We start from the raw sequence: 22,362 nt of genomic DNA, 5'->3' as shown, positions 1-22,362 counted from the left end.
CTTCTAAGTAATAAATTGAGTTGAGTTTAGTCTTATAAGCTACTTAAATGCACATTTGCAAGCGATAAATGCTGCATTGACATTAAACATGTGTTAGGAACTCTGTAATGCACTTTTAACATGACGTTATTCAAGCTTCCTTACTGTGAGACATGACCTCAATGACTTTAAAGACAGATGTAAGTAGTCATGTTCATGCATTAATCCGACTTAAGTTAATTAAGTACTTCAGTAATAATTAATGTAGGTATGTACCTACATAAAATGAAAAAGCTTTGAGTTATTTTTTTTTTAAGTTCTTATTTTTTCAGTGGAAAACGGATAACAGATTGGTAGATATAGAGTCTGGTATGAAGATGGGACAGGTGGCTTCTTTTATCCAGGTTTCTTTGGAACACAGGGTTTGTATTACTGTGAAACTTCGAGTTATAACTGGACTGCTTGACTTCACCCCCCCTTACGTCTTTTCTTCACTACCTTATCTCTCTCGCGCTACGTGTTCACATTTATCGACTTTTAGTTATTTGTCTTAGGAGAAAATAAAAATTTTATGGGTGAACGTCGATAACAAAGGACATATGAAAATACTAGTGCCAGATTACTAAATACTTAAATTGTTACTCGTAAGGTGTCTCTTCTATTCTGCCGGGGCTGCGGGATTGTTCGAAAGAGTTACCGCCGCCCTGGTTCGCCGAGGGCTCGAGAAGGAACAACGTGTGTTTTAGTTAGTAAGAGTCAACACAAATAACTCTCTCTCTTCTTCTACATATCTAGAGAGAATATTAACATTGTTAAGCACAATAGTGCTTAGACAGACATAATTAGGCATAAGATTAAATGAATAGTGTAGCAACAAGAGCTACGAGTCTAAGACGCCTCCCTATGTTAGGTAAGGAGAGTACCTAAGCAGATAAGTAATCACTACCTTCCGTACCCCTGTCTTCCGCAATTTAAGCTACTGATTCAGACCGATCTTTACTTACATATCGACAGTTTAATCTGCCTTTACACAGCCTCCCTCACATTATAATTACATTACTCATCATTCGAGAAATCGTTCGCCTTCACATGTTTTCACCATAAGTGCGCACGCGCCGCCACTGACTCATAAGGACGTGCGACTCATTTAAATATGCCTTACCAAAGATGAGCTGAGTGGGCATACCAGATTCATATTTAAAGTAACTTATTGCCCATAAGTCGATTACCTAGTCGAGTTTATATTAGTGCTTTATCGAATTGGAGGCATTTCGAAATTTATGTTTAGATTGTCTTGAGGTTACAACTAAAATATGTTACATCCTCCTTAGTGGGCGCAGACACTATGAATGGACCTATTGTTTGTATTTCTATTTGTTGAGTGCACAAAACTTTTGTTTGCAAATTCACTTGCGCAACACGACAGGACTCAATTTGGCTGACAAATATTTGCGTAAATCTATCCATTACCTATACAACAATGAAAATCAGACCTTACTCACAATCTACATTCCAAGCATCATCCTCCTGACCTTATCCAAGCATTTCTCCATGAAATGTATCATGCCCAATTGTGCATAATTCGTAAACATCAAAGACTTACACACAATATATTACAAAGTTTTTTATTAGCTACTCCACCACGCATATACGGTATCTGAGACCCTTGGTACCCAAGACAATTTTTACCATTTCCCGCGCAAAGCATTCATTCTCTATGCCGCGTACCATAAACACAACTAGGTAGGTACCTACCCTCATTTTCGAGGTCGGCAGGCACCTCATCTCTGTCGTGTCCATAAGCGTGTAGGTCAGACATGCAAATAACTACTTCTATCGGAAGCAAATCAAGGTTTTATCCGTATCGGGTACAGTTCACGCTTTCAAACTAATAAAATGTTGAGCTAAAAAATACGGATGTATCTTGGCTTGTTGATGTGTGCTGTACACTACAGTACCCAAATCTGGATAAATATTGTGTATTTCGTCATCATAGATAGGAAAATTTACTTTTTCTACAATAGTAAGTTTTTCTACTTACAACCTCTTCACACTGGCAGATTTGCCGAGTGTATGTAAGGTGTCCCGTACCTACTGGCGGGTTTTCCGAGTGGAAGGCCGGTGTGAAAGGGATGAGTTGCGATTTCAATTTAAATTGTGTATGCGAAGTAAAAGTAGTAAGGGTTAAATAAAACGCGAATGTCTTTGGTAAGTTTTATTAGGTAATTACTACACATAAATTACATATAGATAAAAATTACGATTACAAAACTGACAAGTACCGAATCATGTCGATCGTCAAAGATGTAAATTCATCGACCGATACCAACTGCTTCTCACTCAGGGTTGCCAGTCTCGAAAAAGCCAGATATATTATTTTATAAAAAGCCTGAAAAAGCGCCAACAATTTTAAGTCCCAACTATGTTACCTGTTTCCCTTTTAGGGCTAATCCCGGTACATTTATACCAAGATTAGATTAATTTACTAGTCAATTTTATTGTTTTTGCAAATCTTATGTACCTGACAACCCTGATAATCCCAAATCCTTAAATCTATTTGGCTAATAAGCGCCATAAAAAGCCAGAATTATGCTATGCATGCACTAACACTATTCCAATATAAGCGAATAGAATAAATAACCAATATTGTAACGTTTTTTTTCGAAATATTCACAACGAAACATAAAGTTAGGCAGAATAAGTACGTTCCCTCTTCCCAAATCTACTCCGCTCCAAAAATAGCTAAAAGAGTTATTTCTAAATAATCTCATGTTATATACAGAAACATTTTTGGAATGTAAAATATGTAAAAAGTAACAAACTATATAAAATAAATTGAATATTTAAAATTAATCTAAGTGAATGGCAAGTTTTAATTAAAGTAAAATTAAAGTAGAAATTATATAGTAATTAGGTACTAGAGTACTGCCTCGTAACGGCATGTTCATAATAGCATAATTTTTGTGGACTGATCTATCTTATTTATTTTTATCCGAAATGTTTTACACTATATCTTGGTTGGTTTAATTTTTATACTGGCCTACCGATGACATCCCCTATTTGACTTAAAACCAACCGTTATACCACTTTGATAGTCCACATACATTAGCCATTACGACAATTGGCCAGTTCATAAAATTGAAAATTAAGTAGCTGCCGAAAATGTTTAATTTTATCTGTTTCTGTTACAATATTACTAAAGTTTTTGTTCTTTACATATTTTTGTTGACTGTCCGGAAATTTAATGTTTATTAGAATCTGGTTATGGCATGTATTGCAATATATTATATATAATACAGATCTATGTATTTAAGAAAAAATCTTAAGAGATTACAACACAACCTTCGTAAGGAAATGTAATTCATAAATTATCAGTAGGTCTAACCTAAATCTAAAATCATACGCCACTTCTTTCGCTGCCCTTTCATCCGCTCAGTACAATATCATGTCCAAATAAATATAATTCAAATTAAAATAACAATTAATTTATCTCATACAAAATATTTGTAATCATAAATATAAAAAAAAACTAATTTGTACATAAAATAATTTTAACGATAAAATTATATATCTAAACAATAGGGAATGCTCCCGTGATACGAAAATAAAAAGAACACGTTTTTGTCATGACATGAAAATCTTATTCATTCTAAGACAGGTAAGCTTAATGTTATTTCTTATTTAACGACTTATTATTCGGTCAATTTATTGCAGTTACGAGAGACACGGTATGGTGAGAATATCGAGCTGAAGGGACGACCTTTATTACCTCTTTGGACGAACGTTTCGAACTTCGAGGTGGGATGTCTATGGCATATATGGTTCTTTGCCCAAGTGATCGAAAATGGCGCCCCAACATGTTATTCTTGCTGCTAACTTGGTTGGAAGGTGGTACAAGTTTTCTGTTTGGACTCTCTTTGGTATCTTGTGGCTTATTATTTGATGAATAACTTTGGATATTTTAAGAGCTGTTTTTTTCGTCGAGATGTTTTTACGACTAATTCTTAGTTCTCACGTTTACAATGTCTCTCGTCTGAACATCTATAATTTGAAAAGGTGTTAAGATCTAACTAATCGCACGGTTCGAAGTGTGTCCTATGGAGAAGAACCGGCAAGAAACTCCATGGCTTGTACGTATAGAACAGTGTTCTACTAAATGTAGTTGTAACATCTCTGTGATGGATCTAGAATTTTCTAGAACTTACAATGTGTATCTAACTTGTATACAGAATTGGTTCACGAGATGTCAGTTGTGTTCCAATTGAATGTTGTTCTTATAGATCCCTAGGCCCAGACTCCACTAAAGCGGAGAACTTTTTAAACGACCAATAGAATTGCTCCGCTAAGGTATACCACTGAGTGGGCGGAGACGAGATGTTTCAATAACGACCTTCTATTCCTTCGAATCTATTGGTTGTTTAAGTTTTCCTGTCCGCTTTAGTGGAGTCTGAGTCTAGGGAGGCACAAATAGAGTTTTTAAGTACTCTATGTAATTTCATGATGTTTAGTAAAGCAAGACACTTGAGTGTATAGCTGCAGATGTTAAAGATTATAGTGCCTCTGTGAGTGATGTTTGAGTCTCACCGGTGCCCAATTTTTGTTGACAAAAAAGCTGTATACAAGTTACGACAGTAAATTAATATGTCAGCAATTCACGCCTGCGCTGTGCTACCATATTGCTTTCTTAAACACTGTTAAATTACAAATAACATATCTTATTCTTCATGCAATAAATTAACCGAACAACGTAAACATTTGACACGTAGTTACATTTATGAATTTAATTTATTTATGTGGAATACTAGTTTATGTTGACTAGACTCGTCACAGAAACGTGCCTTAAGCTAAGAGTACATTCAACGACTATTACATTTATTATTATTATTTTGTGCCATCCCATTTTTGGCAACTAGATGTTGGTAGTTGCGTATCAGACGAGCGTTTGGTACACGGTCACCCAAGCTTTATTTTTATCAGATATGGTACTAATGTTCCACGTATAATGATGTTAGTTTGATGATCTAATAACCATGGTTATTTCTTGTTCGCTCTTTATCCAGTAAACCTGATGATATACGGCCGTTATATTCATCGATGGATCGTGAAAATTTCAGATGTTCTATGAAAAACCTGTGGACATTACAGTTTTTGAATTTTTCCTTTTTTAATAATCTCGTGTGCCAAAAGCTCGTCTGATAATATGGGATTGACGTCCGAGTCGACATCATCTGCAAATTGTTTTGAAATCTGTTGTCGTGTAGAGTATGCCTTACATTGAATCTTGGTTGGTACGCCCTGTTTATCTACACTTTAATTCGAGCGAGTAAATGTGTTAAGAGGATAAGTCTTTTGGTTGGTGAGACATGGTATTAACTACCTCTTTTTTTCAATAAAATACAGTCCCAAGTTTCGATATTGGGCTGTGATGCTGGCTATAAAATTTACTCACTTATCAAAGTGTAAATCAACTTTCGTCAAGCACGTTACGCGTTTTATACCGAATTTTGAATGTCAAACTATTTTGATGAATCAATTTTGATGATGGAGTTCTATGTAATAATTTTGGCGATCAAAAATGTAGCATCTACTGACGATTTTCCATACATAAATGGATAAATTAAAAACAAGAACCGATTTAAAGTATTTGGGAGAGGTTGGAAGGTACTTAGAGAATAAATTGTGAGGTATAAGATTCCTTTCAGATCTACTATTTCGTTAGTTTTCTTTCATAAAAATTGTGTAAAACAACTTGTAAAGTATCCTAATTAGTGAATACTCACAATGGCAGTGGTTTTTTTGGTAATTTATTATTCGTTTTTAATTGGATGGACAAGTTAACATGAGCCTTACAAAATTTGCAGCGGGCCAAATTGGAAAAGCCTAAACAGGCCACGTTAGCGCTTTAGTCGCTTAGTTGGCACTTAACTGTAACCAGAATCTTTGTGATGAATTTATATCAGTAAATTTTTGTACCTTAACGGAAATAGTTGGCCTGAAAGGGGGCCACAATCACGGATAACATTTCAAATGAACCTTGCAACAAAATGGGCGTAATTTCAGTAGGGATATATAGAGGTCAGTGGTCCAATCGATATGGTATAGAATCACAGGAGAAAGCGCTTCCAGCGCGTTTAAAAATATAACAAAGATGGGGCAACTAGGGTAAATCGTCAGTCTCGAAAGGTGCTGTTCAGTCCGTTTTAGCAAATTAGACCCTGTAATATGATAATAAAATTTATTTTTTTCTACCATGTCGATAAAATCTTTTAAAAAGATTATTATTGACAGAATACAAAAGACGTTAATTTCGAACGCGGTCGGGTAAAACGCGTAATTATTTGACGTTAGAGGACGTGTGATGTGATGATTAGTTGACAGTTGACAGCTGTCAGTTTTCAAGTGATAATACTGAGTGACAGCAGCTGTCAACTGTAGCAAGGAACGTTGAGAGTGTACCGGTGGTCCAAGATTCAATGCGTTGTGTGTGTCGGTGGGTGAGGGACGCAGCTATGCGGCGCGAGGCGTGTCGATGCCCGGGACGGGTCACCGCGCAGCGCCGCGGCCCCGCCGGCCGGGCTTGCCGCGCCGGTTGAAGCCCCTGTTAATAAATTTTACACTTGTATGATGTTACGTAAAATTGACATGACCGCGTTGGTTGCGGAGATCGCAAGCGCGACTGCCGAGCACGGTTTTCTGGGCTTGATATCTTGAAATCGCTTTGATGATTTTAGAAATTACCACATAGCCGCCCGGCGACAGGAAATTGCATCGTCAGGGAGTGCTATACAGCTGCCTAGGAGGGCACAAGTGTTCACGAATGTATTCAGGAAGATTTGAGAAAACTCTGGTACCAGACTTGTGAACTGATTCAACTTGCAGCTTACTCGATAAAATGACAGGCGTTACGTTAATATTAACAGAAACAAAACATATCTTCCATATTATCGCCATATAGTTTTATTGATTGGTAAAGGACCAGCCCCATTATTCTAAAGTTAGGTAAATCTCATCGAGATTTACTAACATATCGTTTCACAAGGATATCATTACCACTAGGAGATACAGAAATCCATGTAAATGTGTGGTGTTTTTAATAATTATGACATTACCTGTAGGGTCCGCGGTAAGCCTGGCGACCAGCAGGAGATCCGGGAGCAGAGTTGTCATTCGAAGAGTTGCCATTGCCGTTCTGACGGTTGTTGTTGATAATCGCATTGTTGCCCTTGTCGGCATCTTGCGATCCGCCATGAGATCCGGAGTTATCCTGTTTAAACGATGCAGATGTATTAAAACCGCTATACCATTTCATTATAAGAATCTCCTCTAGGTAGTTAAATAATACTTTTACAGGTAGGCAAGGTTTTTATAACATATGCTGAATGTTTTATAATTTGGTTTTAAATTTATAGTTTGAAATTAAATTATTTAAAGCTGTTCAGATTCAAGCTGTGGATCCCTGTCTAGTCAGTCTAGTAAGATATAAATTCCCGATTGTAGGAAAAAGATCTCCCGGGACGTGGGTGAAACCGCGGGGAACATAGTACATAATATGGGGTAGTATAGTAGGTAAAATAAAATACAAGTACATTATTCTCATTGTCCTCAGGTGTTGTGATGGTCAGCGGCGGTGGTCCGGAGTCGCCGTAGCCAATGATGCCTCCTTTGGATAGCTGGTACGCCATTAGAGCGGCCATTTTAGCTTGCAGCTCCTTCAACATAAACGGTGCTGTGTTTAAAATTTTTCCCTACCAAATAACATAGTGTTGAAAAAAATATTACGGAAAAAGTTTAAAAAGTCACATGAGAATTTAACACTATCAATTTCCCATTTAGTCTATGGTACAATGCTAAAGTGCATTTGTGCAAAATAGTACGTAATAAACCAGTAGATTATTCTACCTGGCTATGTCTTCATGTTCTCAAAGTAAAAGTGTTATTATATGTACATATAAACTTTCCTCTTTAATCACTCTACCTATTGAAAAAAACCGCATGAAAATCGGTTGCGTAGTTTTAAAAAAAGCGTACAAAGGGACATAGGGACAAAAAAGCGACTTTGTTTTATACTATGTAGTGATATTGTATCACTTGACAAACTAAAAAAAAAACGCCTTATGTTTTGCAAATTTACTTGAATAAATGTGAACACTTACTTTAATTTCATCGGTCAACATGAATGGTGGTGCGTTGGCAGAAGAAATTGGCGGCGGGGCACCAGCCAAGCTCGACGGCTCGATGGTCAACTGTACGCGGCAAACCGGGCAGATTTCCTATACAAATCAAAATTATCAACTTCTTCATAATATATCTATTTACTTACATATTATATAGCAGATGATCTGTTGAAACTGCAAGAAGGCTAAAGATAAACCTATTTGATTAGAGTCTTGTTTTTTTTTTTTATCATAAAGTCCAGACTAAGTAAGGGTTGAAACTCATTCTCTGATAGATACAAGACTTTCCAAATAATTGTTCATCCCCTTGCTGATACCATAAGTACCATAATGCCCATAATTTTCAATGGCTTATGCAACTATTGAACTTTCTTGCATAGCTATAGCTTGTCAGAGTACACCCATAATCACACATGTAATAAAATAGCTTAAAACTTTTACTTGCTGTTTTATAAATGGCGAGCTAGGAACTATATTTTATTAAGATTTGCCACTAAAAGCAGGTATTAAAAGTGACGTTGAAGAGAAGTCCAAATAAATATTGCCTAACAGCATAGCTAATCAGCTTAGCATACAGTTACGCAATAGCATATTGATGTGGAAAAAACTGTTAAAAACCTAACTAAATAAAATCAAGTAGTAAGAACCTACCTTGAACGGTGGACTGTTCATTTGCTGCCAAAGAGGTAGCTTCTCCATTTCCTCAAAATAGTATTGCCGGCTGCTAAGAAGATGGAGAGCCAAGCAGTGGCTATGGAAATAGTGGTAGCACTCCGTCCTGATGAAAATGTCCCCCTTCGTGAACCCAAAGAGACAGATCATGCATTGACCGCTCGGCAAGTTGCTCTCCGTAAGACATTCACGAATAAGCTGAAAATTGAATTGTTTTCTACAATAATATACTAATGAGGAATCAATTTTTGTTTGTTTGTACCCTAAAGGCTCCGAAACTACAGAATTGATTTGAAAAAAAAGATACTGTATGGGCGCTAGTTCCCACTGAACACAGGTGAAACTGCAGGAAAACGGCTAGTCTTAAGTAAATTATGTGCCTAATAGGAAAACAACTGATTATATTGATTTCAAAATCTATGACTTTCCCAAGTTAATAAGTTGGGTTATTTTTTATGTTAAGTTAAAGTAAAATTTTTAGTCTCAAACTTAAACATTTGATAGTTTGTAACTTTGTACAATAACTTCTGCATTCAACAAATCTTATTTTAAGATTTGTAATAAGCAAATCAACAGATCTGCTGTTTTGCAATCCAGTTATAAGAAAAAAAATATAGGATACAAACAAATTTTTGTGGTTTCAGTAATGAGCTTAAAGCATAATTGCTTCCAAATTATGGATTAACACCAAAGAAACATAAACCCAATTAGAATGTGTAATCAAGTTAGCATTTGAATATGGCTTATGTTTAACTGATCACCAGATATAGTAACAAATAGCAGACAAAAATAGTAAATGATCACCAAAATGAAACTCGCATTTTAATGTAAAACTATAACCAAAGTTTTAACACTTTGATATCCTATTTAAGTGAAATTACTCCAAAATAAATCATGCGTAAGCCAAAAATAGTAAATGATCACCAAAATTAAACCACCATTTTAAAGTAAGATTAAAACCAAAGTTTTTAAATTTTGCTATCCTATTTAAGCAAAATGAGTCCAAATAAATCATTGTTATCCCAAAAGTAGTAAATGATCACCAAAAGTAGTAAATGATCATCAAAATTATACCAGCGTTTTAATATAAAATGATAATCAAAGTTTTTACATCTTGCTATCCTGTTTAAGTAAACTGACTCCAAAAAAATAAGTTCGGCCTGATACAATAAATGTAATAACATTATGGGGACCCTTTTCCTGCACTAGGGTGGAAAATTGTCTATTGCATGCCTCTAAACCAGTGGTTCTTAACCTTTTTGACATGAGGGACCACTTTAACTAAAGTTCGTCTTACCGGGGACCACCTCATCGGTTTACCTAAATTAGCACTCATTTCTTTATAATTTATCAAAAAAAAAAAACTGAATTTTTGGGTCAGTTCTACTCAAAGCTAAACGCATGTCGGCAGTTGTGTAGGTAAGCAAATGCAAACAAAGAAAAAGATGCCCATGTAGTTTCTAAATGCGCTAGTGAAGCGAGCGCGAAATTTTTATCGGACTTCAACCAAAGTCCAAATATTACGTAAAATGTAGCCCAAACATACATTTTCATGAATGGGGGGACTAGGTACGACACAACCGATATACGTCCATGCGAAAACCCCCGCTCGCAATTATAAGTCGATAAAAATTAAGTTAGATAACGTATAGCAACGTCGCGAAGCTAAGCTTCGCGGACCACTTAGGAATGCCTCCAGTGACCACCAGTGGTCCGCGGACCACCGGTTAAGAACCACTGCTCTAAACAGTGCGATAAGAGTGTGTTTTCGAGGGAGTGTATTGAGAAACACATTCTTCTTCTTCTTTCTCCTGCGCTGTTCCCAATTTTACTTGGGGTCGGCGCAATATGTCATTTTCTTCCATTTTCCCCTGTCACTCGTCATGCTGACACTCACGCATGCATTGCAAGCCGGACACATAACTTAATATGGCATTATAATACTTTATTCGGTAATAAGCCTACATTTTATGGCAATCACAGTGACTTATTTAGGCAAAAATAATACATTAATTTGGTCGTCAAGAGTTGGTGATCATTTACTAAATTTGGTGGTCGAATACAATTTAAAGTGAAGTCGTGACTAAAATAGCTAGTACTATTACATTTTTAGACTTTATTTTTCTGGTGTTCAGTAGATATTTCTGGTTACAAAACTAAGGGTATCAAAGCATTTTATGGTGGTCATTATATTTGTTCCCTTTGAATATGTGTGAGAAACGTAGAATAAAATATTTTAAGCATGATGATTTTCCTAGCCTAACCAAGGGGTATTGGGTTGCCCGGGTAAGGGGTTTGAGGAGCTCAGACAGGGCAATCCCTCCTTGTAAAGCACTGGTATCCAACTACATCTGGTTAGACTGGAAGCCGACCCCAACATAGTTGGGAAAAAGGCTCGGAGGATGATGATGAGACCATTTTCCTAGCCTCTTGCGAACATACACCGTAGATAACCAATGTTTTACGAAAAAAAAAAAACTTGTACCTAAACATTGAAACAGAGAACCTCCTTGTTGCTTCTTGTTAGTTAACAAATACAGTGATATATTAGTAATAAGACAGCCTATTTGCAAAGTGGAGTCAGATTATTTAATTTTTCAGAGGAAAAGGTCAGTCTGTCTACATAACATATCTTGGTCAGATTGTATGTGATAGAACTCAAAAATTGGCCATTTGTAGGAATTTTTATGTTTGTTGTAATGAAAAATATCCAAGTCTTGAGTTACACTCTGGCTAGTCAACATTTTCTGTTCAAAAGTAGTTTCACAACTAGGCTTATTCGAAAAAAAAAAAAAATTGAGCTTGTATCTAGAACATTACCTGTGACCTAGTTTCAGACAGATCCCTGTTATCAGCCATCTTTCATTTATGCTAGTTGGATCAGGGGTACATAAAGATAATATACTCTAGCTAGGCTATTTACTCAATAAACAATAAGTTGAAATTTAAAAAAAAATGCAATGGGCTAGCTTACTAATTGACACAAAAAAAAAATAGTATTGCATTCCTTTCAGTATTTCCAGACCTATCTATCAATAAAATTATTTAGAATAAATTTACACAATGATAGCTCAAATCTTAGTTTACTAAGCCGTCAAAAAGATATTTAATTTCCAAAACCTGAATGATTCGGTAAGGCATAGAGTAGTTACTGTAGAGGTTGGATAACAATAATTTTATTTATTTATTTATTTATTTATTTTTTTTTTATTAGCCTGTGCTGTCCCACGGCTGGGCAAAGGCCTCCCCCAAAGCCTTCCACTTTTCTTTATCCCTCGCTGCTTGAGGCCAGATTTTATTTATCATTTATTTATTATTTATCAGATAGAAATTTAAATATCATTCTTTTGAATAATAGTTTTTTGATATAAAAATTGTTGAGTCCAAGAAATAAATAAATTTAAAAATTCTTGAGGATTTTCATTCAAGTAGAATACAAGATCCCGGTCCCTTAACGTACTACGCGCTAAATTAGCACAAGTTCTAGGAACTGTTAAAAAAAATCTGAAACTTACCTCAATAAGTTCAAAAACAACAGGTTGACCAAGACAATCCGCCAGTTTTTCGCGGATTTGTAAATAAATGTTGGTCAAAATTTCGTCGTCCAGGCCTCTTGGGTTCCTGAGCGTCACCTCCGGGCTGGTGTCAGGGTAGCCCGGCGTCAACTTCACAATCAGGGTCGCACACACGTACTGCTGGTCGATATCATCGCCCGTCGACGGGTGAAGGACAGTTTCGATAGTATGCGGCACGTCTCCAACTCGTTTTATCACCACATCATCCATCAAAATAGCTTCCAGAGCTTCAATCTCGTCAGTCACTCTGGAAAATGCAAAATATCAATAATTTTGCACAAAAAATGATATTTCCGTTCCGCACAACAAATTACACACCTTTCATCCATGATGGACGACATATTGACTGAAGTGATAAACTATTAGGTCGGCCCGGGAATCAGGGGTGCATTCAGTTCAGGCAGGCGCAGTGCAGCTAATGCAACGAAACAGCTGGGATTTCAGTGGAATTCGCGACGAAAATCAATCATGACCTCCATAGATTAAAAATATCAGTTTAGGGTTGTAACCCCAGTGTCTGACGTTTGGTGTTCCTTAGTCGATTATTACGTCAATCGATTAAATTGGTTACTAAAATTTAAATTATAAGTTTTTCGACGGCGAAGCATTTATTTAATGCGAATCATATATCATTAGGGCTTTAATTTTGAATCTTTTTTTACTGATGTTAATGAACACAGTTTTTTAAACGGAGATTTAAAAAATTGAGTTAAAATAATTTCCAAATAAATAATTTAGTAGATTTGAAATTGTTGGTAGTGTTGTGCGTCGAAAATATTACTATTTTCCTTTATGTTTCTTTTTAAACAATCTTTCCTAAAGAACTCAATTCGATGTTTCATCTTTGTTACTCGATTTCTTAGAGACACTTGGACCGTTTTGGAAAACGATTTCTTTATACTGGAGAGTTAATTTTCAGTTTGGTCCCACTGTCACTTTGATTTGGTTAGGTCAGGAGGATCTGATAATGGAAAACCTGAGATATCGAGGACAAATGATGAGCCTACAAAACGCTACTAAATTCAGTACCTATACATAGTTTAAAATATAACACTCATTTGGTTATTTTGAAGTGTAAGGAAACATGTTATAAAAAAAAAACAATATTTCGTATAATTTACTTCAATAAAATATACCTATAATAAATTATAATAAACCGAATTAAACAGTAGGTGAAGGTAATTATTATATTTAATAATAGGGAGTAGGTACCTCGCCGGTTGCCGACTAGGCTGCCGACGCTGTAGTAACCTTTATACCTTCTTATATTTTTAGTGCGAATGATATGATGAGTAGAGTAGGTACAGGTACTTCGTTGTATCTAATTTTACCTATCTGAGCACACATAAGAGCCAGAATACATCCTCCATCAAATAAAAACCAGCCAAGGCCGTGTCGGGCCACGCTGAGCCTAGGGTCAGTATCTCGAACTTCGAAAAAATCCCAATTTACAGCGACATCTCCCGGGAAATTAGGTTACTAATTAACAAAACTCGATGGGTTATGTATGTTGAAGTTTCGGTGGTAATTTCAATATTTTTTTTACAGATTTTACTTTTGTATGCAAGTATGACAATTTATATAGAATTCACGCCTCGTACAACACTGTTACCTACTGTTACTGTTAGGTACAGCCTTTTTATCGTCCCACTGCTGTCTAATACAACACGTGCAAGGGGAAAAGTCTGCCCTCCGCTACGCGACGTGGTACGGTGCTTTGGTTGGAGCACCTAAAGGGGTGCCTTTTTGCCATGACACAACAAATAAACCAATATCCACCAATAGCCCCCTTATGTAATGTCTATCAAAATATACATCAAATTACCAGATTCTTTAAAAAATGAAACTAGCGAAACTAAATTCATACGCGCACTCAAAAACATCTTCATCAACAAAGCCTACTCGATAACCGAATACTTGAATGATAAAGATATTGTCTACACACAACACGCCACATAACAACACATCACACTTTTCGACCTTACAGTATTTTTTCTTTTATATTATTAGCAAATACATGTTATTAATTGTACCTAAGTATATAGCTTATTGTCTAGTCTCACGCTTGTTCCTATAAGAATATAAATCAATTGTTGGATTTTCATATATATATATTTTTTCCATAGATTTAATAATAATAATGTTAGTTGTAAGTTTTATTTTATTTTGCTGTGCCCTACAGGGTCCAGGAATGCAAATAAATAATATGAATATGAATATCCCATCCAGTGGCGGATTAAGAGTATCCGAGGCCCTAAGCACAGAGCCTGTGTAGACCCCCTATTACTTAAATGGAAATAGAAGGTTGAAGAAATTGACCGAGCGAAGCGAGCGTGATGCACATGTAGTTTTAAATGCGCGAGCGAAGCGAGCGCGAATTTTTTTTTCGGACTCGTACGGAGGTAAAATTTATCCCAAACGTACTTAATTTTTTGTTTGTTGACAAATGCAAAAACGAAGGCACATAGTTTCTGAATACGCGAGCGAAGCGAGCGCGAAATTTCAATTATTTTTATTATAGACTCAGAACCAAAATTACGTACAATGTAGCCCAAACGTACTTAACTTTTAATTTGTTGACAAATGTAAAAACGAGGACATATAGTTTTTGAAAACGCGAGCGAAGCGAGCGGGAAATCTTGATAATGTTTTAAGACTCAGAGCTAAAATTTCGTAAAAGGGCTACATTTCAAACCTTCATTTCTTTCTGTTGGACAAGTAAGATGGATAACGTAAGATCGATAACAACGTCCGCGGACTTAACCGGTGGTCCGCGGACCACTTGGCATGCCTCCAGGCACCACCAGCCCACCACCACCAGGACCACTGATCTAAAGCATCCAAAATTTTCGGATATGTTTGTTATATTGCACTCGTAGTTACAGCGTGAGCTTCCCAACGACTGTACGATAGCGACTTCGGAACGCTATCGTTGCCTATTAATTCTTTGCCCAACGATGAGTAGAAGCCGAAAAAAAATTGTATAACAACTGCACAATTTAAAAAAAAATCACTGCGATCGTACAACAATCAACAGCACTGCGACCAATCAAGTTTAGAGGCGGGGGTGTATGAAGGGTCACTCCCGAACTGCTCGCGCCTTGTGATTTCGGGTATATTGTGGATGAATCTCGATAAAATGTAGGTATAAAATGAAACGCCAGCAGAGGATGGAGGCCCCTGGAGAACAGGGGCCCCAAGCACGTGCTTGTTGTGCTTATAGGGTTAATCCGCCACTGATCCCATCCGAACCAAACCTAGATGGCAAATTCAAGTAAAAACAAGGAAGTGATTGAGGAAATACACAAATAACCTATCGCGGAGCAATGTCCTGTGCCAAAACGGTACTAATTCTGCGGTCAAATGTATTGACATAAAGTCAAAATAAACACTTTTGCATCAAATATGGAAAGAGGAAAAAACACCGCAGAGGTTTTTCTTGACCTATCCAAAGCCTTTGACATGATGCCAATTGATCTCCTTCATAATTAAACTAGAAGCAATAGGCTTACGTGGCACTCTACTACACTGGTTTAGGAGCTATTTATCTAACAGGAGATAGTTTGGCAAGATTGGAGATCCCTCTAGCACACTTCTACCGATAAATTTCGGGATCCCATGAGGCTGCACCCTTGGTCCAACTTTGTTCTTACTGTGCTTGAATGATGTCTTAAATCTTGACAACGCTAAAATACTGTAATCTACGATACTGTACGATACTGTGATCATATTCCATGACATCGATTGGAATCTATTATTCAAGCGCTCAGAAGAGGGACTACTGAAAATAGCTACACACACACACATAGACACACACACACACAGACACACACACACAGATGTTCCTGATGTTTTATACCTACAGTAAATAGCCTAGTTTCAGGGTCACCGTAAACCTTTTTGATAAATAAATTATTTTTAATTTTTAGCGTAGATAAAATCAAAAGGACGAGTTCTTACTAACTACTATTACTATTATAAGTATTTAACGTGAAACGTTAGCATGCTTTTGTTTGTCTGATCATGTGTAAAACCTTGACGCTGGACAAACCCTTTTGGAGATGACATAAGAATCGATGTTTTGCTAAAGCCACGTATTCATTAAGCAACAATTGTTTATAAACTCTTTTTCAGAAACATAATCTGAAACAAATAATGTTGTTACGGTATTCTGAAATGTGGACGGCAGAGTTTCCGGAACATAATCCTGGTAGCATTTGCGAGATGTTACAGAAACTGTGTATCCGAAACATGGTTTCAAACGGTAGAAGTTTCCTCATTTGCAGTACAATTATTCTCATTCATCATAGAAACAGTTTCAGTTTCCTTAATTTGAGAGTTTTTCTTGGATTTTGATAATCTTGTAGATCTAGTAATTCCACTCTTTGATCGCATGGAAGGCTCGTATGTTCGGACCCACTCATGGTCTATGTTAAACCTGGAACAGATATAGGTGCCTTTAATATTTAATCGCGGGGCTTTACTTAATTAATTAATTTATCAGCAAAACATTCGATTAATTCACAGATCATTTGCGTGTCATTATTTCATAAAAGTTGTCTAAAAGAAAAAGTATGGTCACACGGTAAGTATATCACTCACCTGATACACAGCTTAACAAATATCTTTTTCTTGAACACGAATAAAAAGAATATTAAAGCGCCAGTTAATAAGTTGTAAGTATTCAGCAAGATGAAAATGAATATGCCTTTCCCTTCAAATAACTCCAGCATCCAGGTCACTCCCATGATGAGAGATAATTTTAAGCATATATAAAACCTAAAGAGAAAAGAACATTTTGTTTTAACGATCAATTAATAAATTAGTACTACTAGGTATAACTAGGTGCTTGCGTTCTTATGTTTTCAACATCAATTTCTGTCTACCAGACGTAGGTACCTACCTATTTTATTAATGAACCAGCTTTATTTGAAATATATCTATATTCTAATTGTAATTATTCTAATTGTAACTGTAATTATTAAAAGATTTAAAAAAAGTTCCATAATAAATGAATAATATGGTAGGTAAGTATCAGTCATTATGCGCAAGCTTCACCCCCTTTTTGTTTGCGCTTACGCACACCGTGCCTGAAGTTAGATTTACCACGATGTTTCGTTAGAATTCCACTTAGGGAACTCACTATAAGAATAACTCATAACAAGAATATTCGTCAAACTATTGTGAAGAGGACAGATTTGATTGTTTGTGTGACATGAATAGGCTCCGACACTACTTGACCAATTTGAAAAATTGTTTAATGTTGAGAAGCTACATTATCCCCGGTGAACACAGGCTATATTTTATCCAGATAGATAACTTTACGACTTACTTGTTATTTTGATTACTCTTCTTCGAATTCGGGTTATTAGTTACTTCCCTTGATATCTTCCAAATGTTATAGACAGTCATTAGGAATAAGATGATGTTAATTGAAATTAATACTCCAATCGGTGCAGCGAAGTAATAAGTAACCGCAACACCTGAAAAAATAGTCGTTGATCAAGAGAGTTCCATAGCTAGTCAAGATCTAGATCAAGAGAGTACCTGAGTACCTAGTACATGAAATAATAAATCAAATAATCGAGGCTGTTTTAAATCTATTTTAACGAAAACGACGAGGACGAGAATTTATCCCCAGATAATATCAGCAGGAATTTAAAAAAAAGTTTTGGCTGTAAAATTCATGCTCCTTGGACTGCGAAATTTTGTGGGATTTTAATCCTTATGAGACTTTAATGACTTAAATAAAGCATTCGTTTTAAAAAATATAAAAAAGGTTATTTTTGCATTGCGAGTATCCTTTGGTTTCGATACAAATCAGAAACTGCAAACAAAGTAACTGCGCGCGCATGCACCGAGTATTGATTTGTATGCTCTTGCACTGTAGATAAAATTCTAGCGAGTGGTCAAAGTAGGCAGACAATCGGGTAACTCTCAATTTCAGAATGGTCCTGGAAACAAACTCCTACGTCGTTCATACACTTCTACTTTCATTCATTCTTACGTCGATCGATCTTACTTTGTGTGAGACAGAAAGAAAACTCTTGACGCTTTCATCAAACTCGAAGTCACGTATTTTCGCCTTTACGAGGATACGCAGCTTCGAGTTTATCATCGTTGTTGATGACGACCGTCACAAGTAGTCTTTCATAGCTTGCTAGATTGTGACTGAGTGTACCTGCGTTACCTATATATTTGTCGTTACACTAAAAATCAGGGGGTGATACAAACCTATAGCCATACAGTCTGCGAAGGGCGGTGTCGGGTCAATCGCAAGCTCAGAAACGTCAATGTTATCCAGTACCGTTACTATGGCTGTTACCAGCAGTGGAGCTCCCAAAGCGTATACTGCGTACATTGCGAACTTGCGATATTTAACTTTTTTACTACTTCCACGACTGCTCCGGGGGCGGCTGAGTGATAGAAAAGATGAATTTTAAGCTTTGAAAAGAATAGGCATTACGTGTATACTCATTGCCCGAGAATACGCAGCTGGTGCAATATTGGGGCTCTTGTGAAGACACCTTTAGATATCGGATTGTTTGTCTACAAGTATAAGGGGGGTGTCCCTTGAAGTATGGATCAAATAGAAAAGCATAGATAGGATCAATTACCAACGATTTCTTTTCAAAATGTCAGTCTCTTTTTAACAGGTAATAATTATGGCTTAATTAAGCAACATCAGCGTATTTTGTACAGGAAAACCGTGAAGGGATTTTGAAAAAAAAATATCAAAATAGCGTACCTTAGTGACACATAAACGTCAAATGCCATCACGTTGAGCCAGAAGAAGCTAGATAGAGCGCAAAAGTACAGCATAGCAGCTACAAAAATAAAATTGCAAATTAGTTCTAAAACTCGCCATCATTTATAAGTCAAAGAAACAAGCCTTAAGAAATAAGAATCTTACATATGATTTTGCAGAAAAGTCGTGTTTGATATGAGTTTGTTAGGATAATAATGCACTTGAGTAAGAAGACGAAGATGAGAGTAGTAATATACGCCATCATTATCAGTCCTATAAGGTTCTGCAGGTCGGGCAACAGGCAATATACCAATAGCGTCAATATGAGGAAAAATAGTGATATCTTGAATCCTGAAAAATATATTTTTGATTATATCTTTTATCTTTCCTTTTTTTATAATATTACTTACTTTATATTATTTGGACATTATATCTCGATGTTATACATATATTTAGACTGACCTACTAACGCATACATAGATTTCGTTTCAGCCCCGTCTGGGTCTTGAAAAGGTTCTCTCATGATGAAGAACTGTGTCCTGTTATGATAATATATCTTGTATTCCACACAATATTCCAGTTTGCCAAGGTCGTACCAAGCTTTTGATTCATGTTTTTTTTGAGCTTTACCCGACCCATCCTGTAAAACATGAATGAAAATATGAAAACTGTTTTTTGTTAACAGGAATGCTATAGGATTGTTAAATATTTGAAAGAAGTAACACGACAAATAGTTTATTTGATCTAGGGCATGCAATATCTTTCAACCGGTAAATTGTCCAATATTTTTAACCCGTGATATAATTGTTCTTTGAAGGAAAACTATTATGTTGAAAATTAAGACTACTGAAATTGGTAGAAATTTAATCAGTCTGTAATAATTGCTTTTTATTTCAAAAAGTTTTATAATTTGATTGTATGTTAACGTGCGATAGTGAAAATTGATTAAATTGATACCAATGTGCGTCATTTAGCCTTGATTGCCCCAAAAAAGAAATAATGTTTTTAGAATTTGTGTTCCTATGCTTATTTTAAGCAATAATATAAACATGTTTACCACCTTATACTACCCAATTTTATTGTTATATTATCACATTAAAAAAAAAAAACGTTTTTATTGTTCCGTCCGTTTACCGGTTTTTTTTATCACCTATTTTTTGGTAATTTTATTTTTACGTAATAGCCCAACACTCCAGATTAAACTAGATAATTTGTAGTGATCTATTAGTCAAAGCATCATTTCTTGGGTTTTTATTTAAAAATGTCTGGTTGCATACATGTTAATTGATCGAATTGTAATAATGTTATAAAATCTATGTAGGTATATAAAATATTTTGTGCTGACTGACTGACAGATCAACGCATAGGCTACATCACAGGAAGCCCAGAGACTTACTTATTCATTATCTTCAGACAAAAAAAAAACAGAATTAGCCCAGTAATAAAATAATATACGATTAAGTGAAAATACCTCTAGTATATAAAAGTCGGCGTACGGTCTCATATCATAGGAGCACTGAGTGTAATTTTGTTTTGTGATAAACACTATATCTTTTGCCGTTTTTGTAGATTCCTTTACACCATGTCCATGTCTAGTATATAATTTAATTTTATTATAATCGTGTTGTTCTTTGATCTGTTTACTGTATTTTGGATTTCTCTTCTGAAGCGCTTGTTCTGTCATACAAACTTCGCGGTTACTTAACAGCATGTTATCCCCACAGCACTTTATAACACACAATTTATTACGGCAATATTCTTCTACATTGTCTATGAGCTTGTTGTCCATATCTCTGTATTCGGCTCTCGTACACGTAGCCTTGTAATCCACATCTTCTGCAGCACACGTTAGGAACAATAACAAAAAAACTTTCAACGTAACCATTTCAGAATATTAACATTATTGTTTTTAGATCACACACTGGGTTTATTAATTTATGTTTTTCCTATTCACAGCCCAGTTAAATACGTTATTATTCTACCGCTATAACTACGCAACAGCGTATTCTAATTTCCTTTAGTTATTTTTGTATAACATTTGTGGTAGTGGGGCATTTAGGTATGATATGAGAAAGTCGCGGTGACCTAATGGGTAAAGAACAAACTACTAAGTATGAGTGTGCGAGTTCGATTCCATGTACAGTTTAGTACGAAAATAAGGGAGTATATGAGGACAGTACATAAGTGAGTAAATGGGGAAAGTACGTAAGGGAGTACATGAGCACAGTACATAAGGGAGTAAATGGCGAAAGTACATAAGGGAGTACATGAGGACAGTACATAGTTGAGTAAATGGGGAAAGTATATAAGGGAGTCTATGGGTTAGGTAAATAAAGGAGTACATGGGGTTAGTAAATAAGGAAGTCTAGGGAGTCAGTACATAAGGGAGTATATGAGGACAGTACATAAGGGAGCATTTGGGGTAAGTACATAAGGGAATATATGTGGTTTTGATGGAGGTAAATAACAATAACGTCAATGTCATCAAGTTAGAATGTGCCAAAATACCAGTACAGTCGAGGCGCTATGGATGGTTAAGCACACCACCTCCGCAATGGAAGGAAAACAAGTGAAGCCCGAAGTGGTCAGTCAGTGAGATACCGGCATGGGAACCTAAAGATGCCGTTGCGAAAACATTACTGGTAACACGAATGTCAGAAGAGGCAATGCTACATATTATTACTGTACGAGTTCTGCCGAGATGTGGCGAAAACTTCATAGTGTATATGAACAGAAAACTGAGACCAGTGTGCACATTATACAGCAGAGATATTTTCAATACTAGTTCGAAAGAGGAATCGACAATTCTGTTTTCTTATCTAAGATACAAGAACTACAAAACCAATCGAAACAGATGGGTGAAGAAATCTCAGATTTTGTACGTACTTTCTAAATATATCTTATTTATGGTGGGGCTATGCTTTAGGCAAAAATAATAATTTTAAATAGGGCTTAGCTTGTAAAATAGTTCTAATAGAAAATACGTTGTTTTGTGAAGTTTAAATTATTATCAATAATTCAACAATTCCAATTATGAGGAAAATAATATACAGATATAAGTAGGTCTGTACTTTGACTGTTAGATATACAGGGGTACGATATCCTCATGAAAACATGACCAGGCAGGCTATCATTTACCTAAAAGCCATTATTGCACAAGGAAAATGAAATATACTCGGTTAATAATCATTATCAAAGTTTATTTTGAAACTAA

At 35.9% G+C, this 22,362-nt stretch overlaps 2 protein-coding genes across 3 annotated transcripts; both read right to left on the bottom strand.

Annotated features, from left to right (window-relative positions):
* Positions 1-2,181: 2,181 nt before the first annotated feature.
* LOC110383284 (E3 ubiquitin-protein ligase RNF25) lies at positions 2,182-12,879 on the bottom strand. The gene is made up of 7 exons (XM_021344057.3): positions 12,719-12,879; positions 12,341-12,647; positions 8,805-9,023; positions 8,133-8,249; positions 7,566-7,688; positions 7,089-7,243; positions 2,182-6,577 (listed from the first exon to the last, which is right to left on the bottom strand). The coding sequence occupies exons 1-7, from the start codon at positions 12,739-12,741 to the stop codon at positions 6,523-6,525; spliced, it is 999 nt and encodes a 332-aa protein (XP_021199732.2). The 5' UTR covers positions 12,742-12,879; the 3' UTR covers positions 2,182-6,522.
* A 620-nt stretch (positions 12,880-13,499) lies between these two features.
* On the bottom strand, positions 13,500-21,162 carry LOC110383697 (G-protein coupled receptor Mth2). 2 transcript variants are annotated; one of them, XM_021344509.3, is made up of 8 exons: positions 20,620-21,162; positions 19,611-19,788; positions 19,314-19,499; positions 19,149-19,227; positions 18,635-18,816; positions 17,733-17,883; positions 17,003-17,179; positions 13,500-16,838 (listed from the first exon to the last, which is right to left on the bottom strand). In XM_021344509.3, exons 1-8 carry the CDS (start codon positions 21,031-21,033, stop codon positions 16,658-16,660), a joined length of 1,548 nt encoding a protein of 515 aa, XP_021200184.3. In that variant the 5' UTR covers positions 21,034-21,162; the 3' UTR covers positions 13,500-16,657. The 2 variants fall into 2 exon arrangements, with proteins under 2 accessions (XP_021200184.3, XP_021200185.3); XM_021344510.3 differs by lacking the exon at positions 19,314-19,499.
* Between the last annotated feature and the right edge of the window lie 1,200 nt (positions 21,163-22,362).

Source organism: Helicoverpa armigera, chromosome 8 (assembly GCF_030705265.1).
Source record: "Helicoverpa armigera isolate CAAS_96S chromosome 8, ASM3070526v1, whole genome shotgun sequence".
Taxonomy (NCBI): domain Eukaryota; kingdom Metazoa; phylum Arthropoda; class Insecta; order Lepidoptera; family Noctuidae; genus Helicoverpa; species Helicoverpa armigera.
This window is presented reverse-complemented; position numbering and strand designations above follow the sequence as displayed.

Bases quoted from the DNA above. Each gene is read 5' to 3' on its own strand.
- LOC110383697 (XM_021344509.3), bottom strand. From the start codon at position 21,033: ATGGTTACGTTGAAAGTTTTTTTGTTATTGTTCCTAACGTGTGCTGCA. The intron at 19,228-19,313 runs GTAAGATTCTTA...TTATTTTTGTAG, and splicing joins ACTTTTCTGCAAAATCATAT to CTGCTATGCTGTACTTTTGC. The intron at 18,817-19,148 runs GTACGCTATTTT...TCTATCACTCAG, and splicing joins GACGTTTATGTGTCACTAAG to CCGCCCCCGGAGCAGTCGTG.
- LOC110383284 (XM_021344057.3), bottom strand. From the start codon at position 12,741: ATGTCGTCCATCATGGATGAAAG. The intron at 7,244-7,565 runs GTACTTGTATTT...TCGTTTAAACAG, and splicing joins CTGAGGACAATGAGAATAAT to GATAACTCCGGATCTCATGG. The intron at 6,578-7,088 runs GTAATGTCATAA...ATTTATTAACAG, and splicing joins GCTTACCGCGGACCCTACAG to GGGCTTCAACCGGCGCGGCA.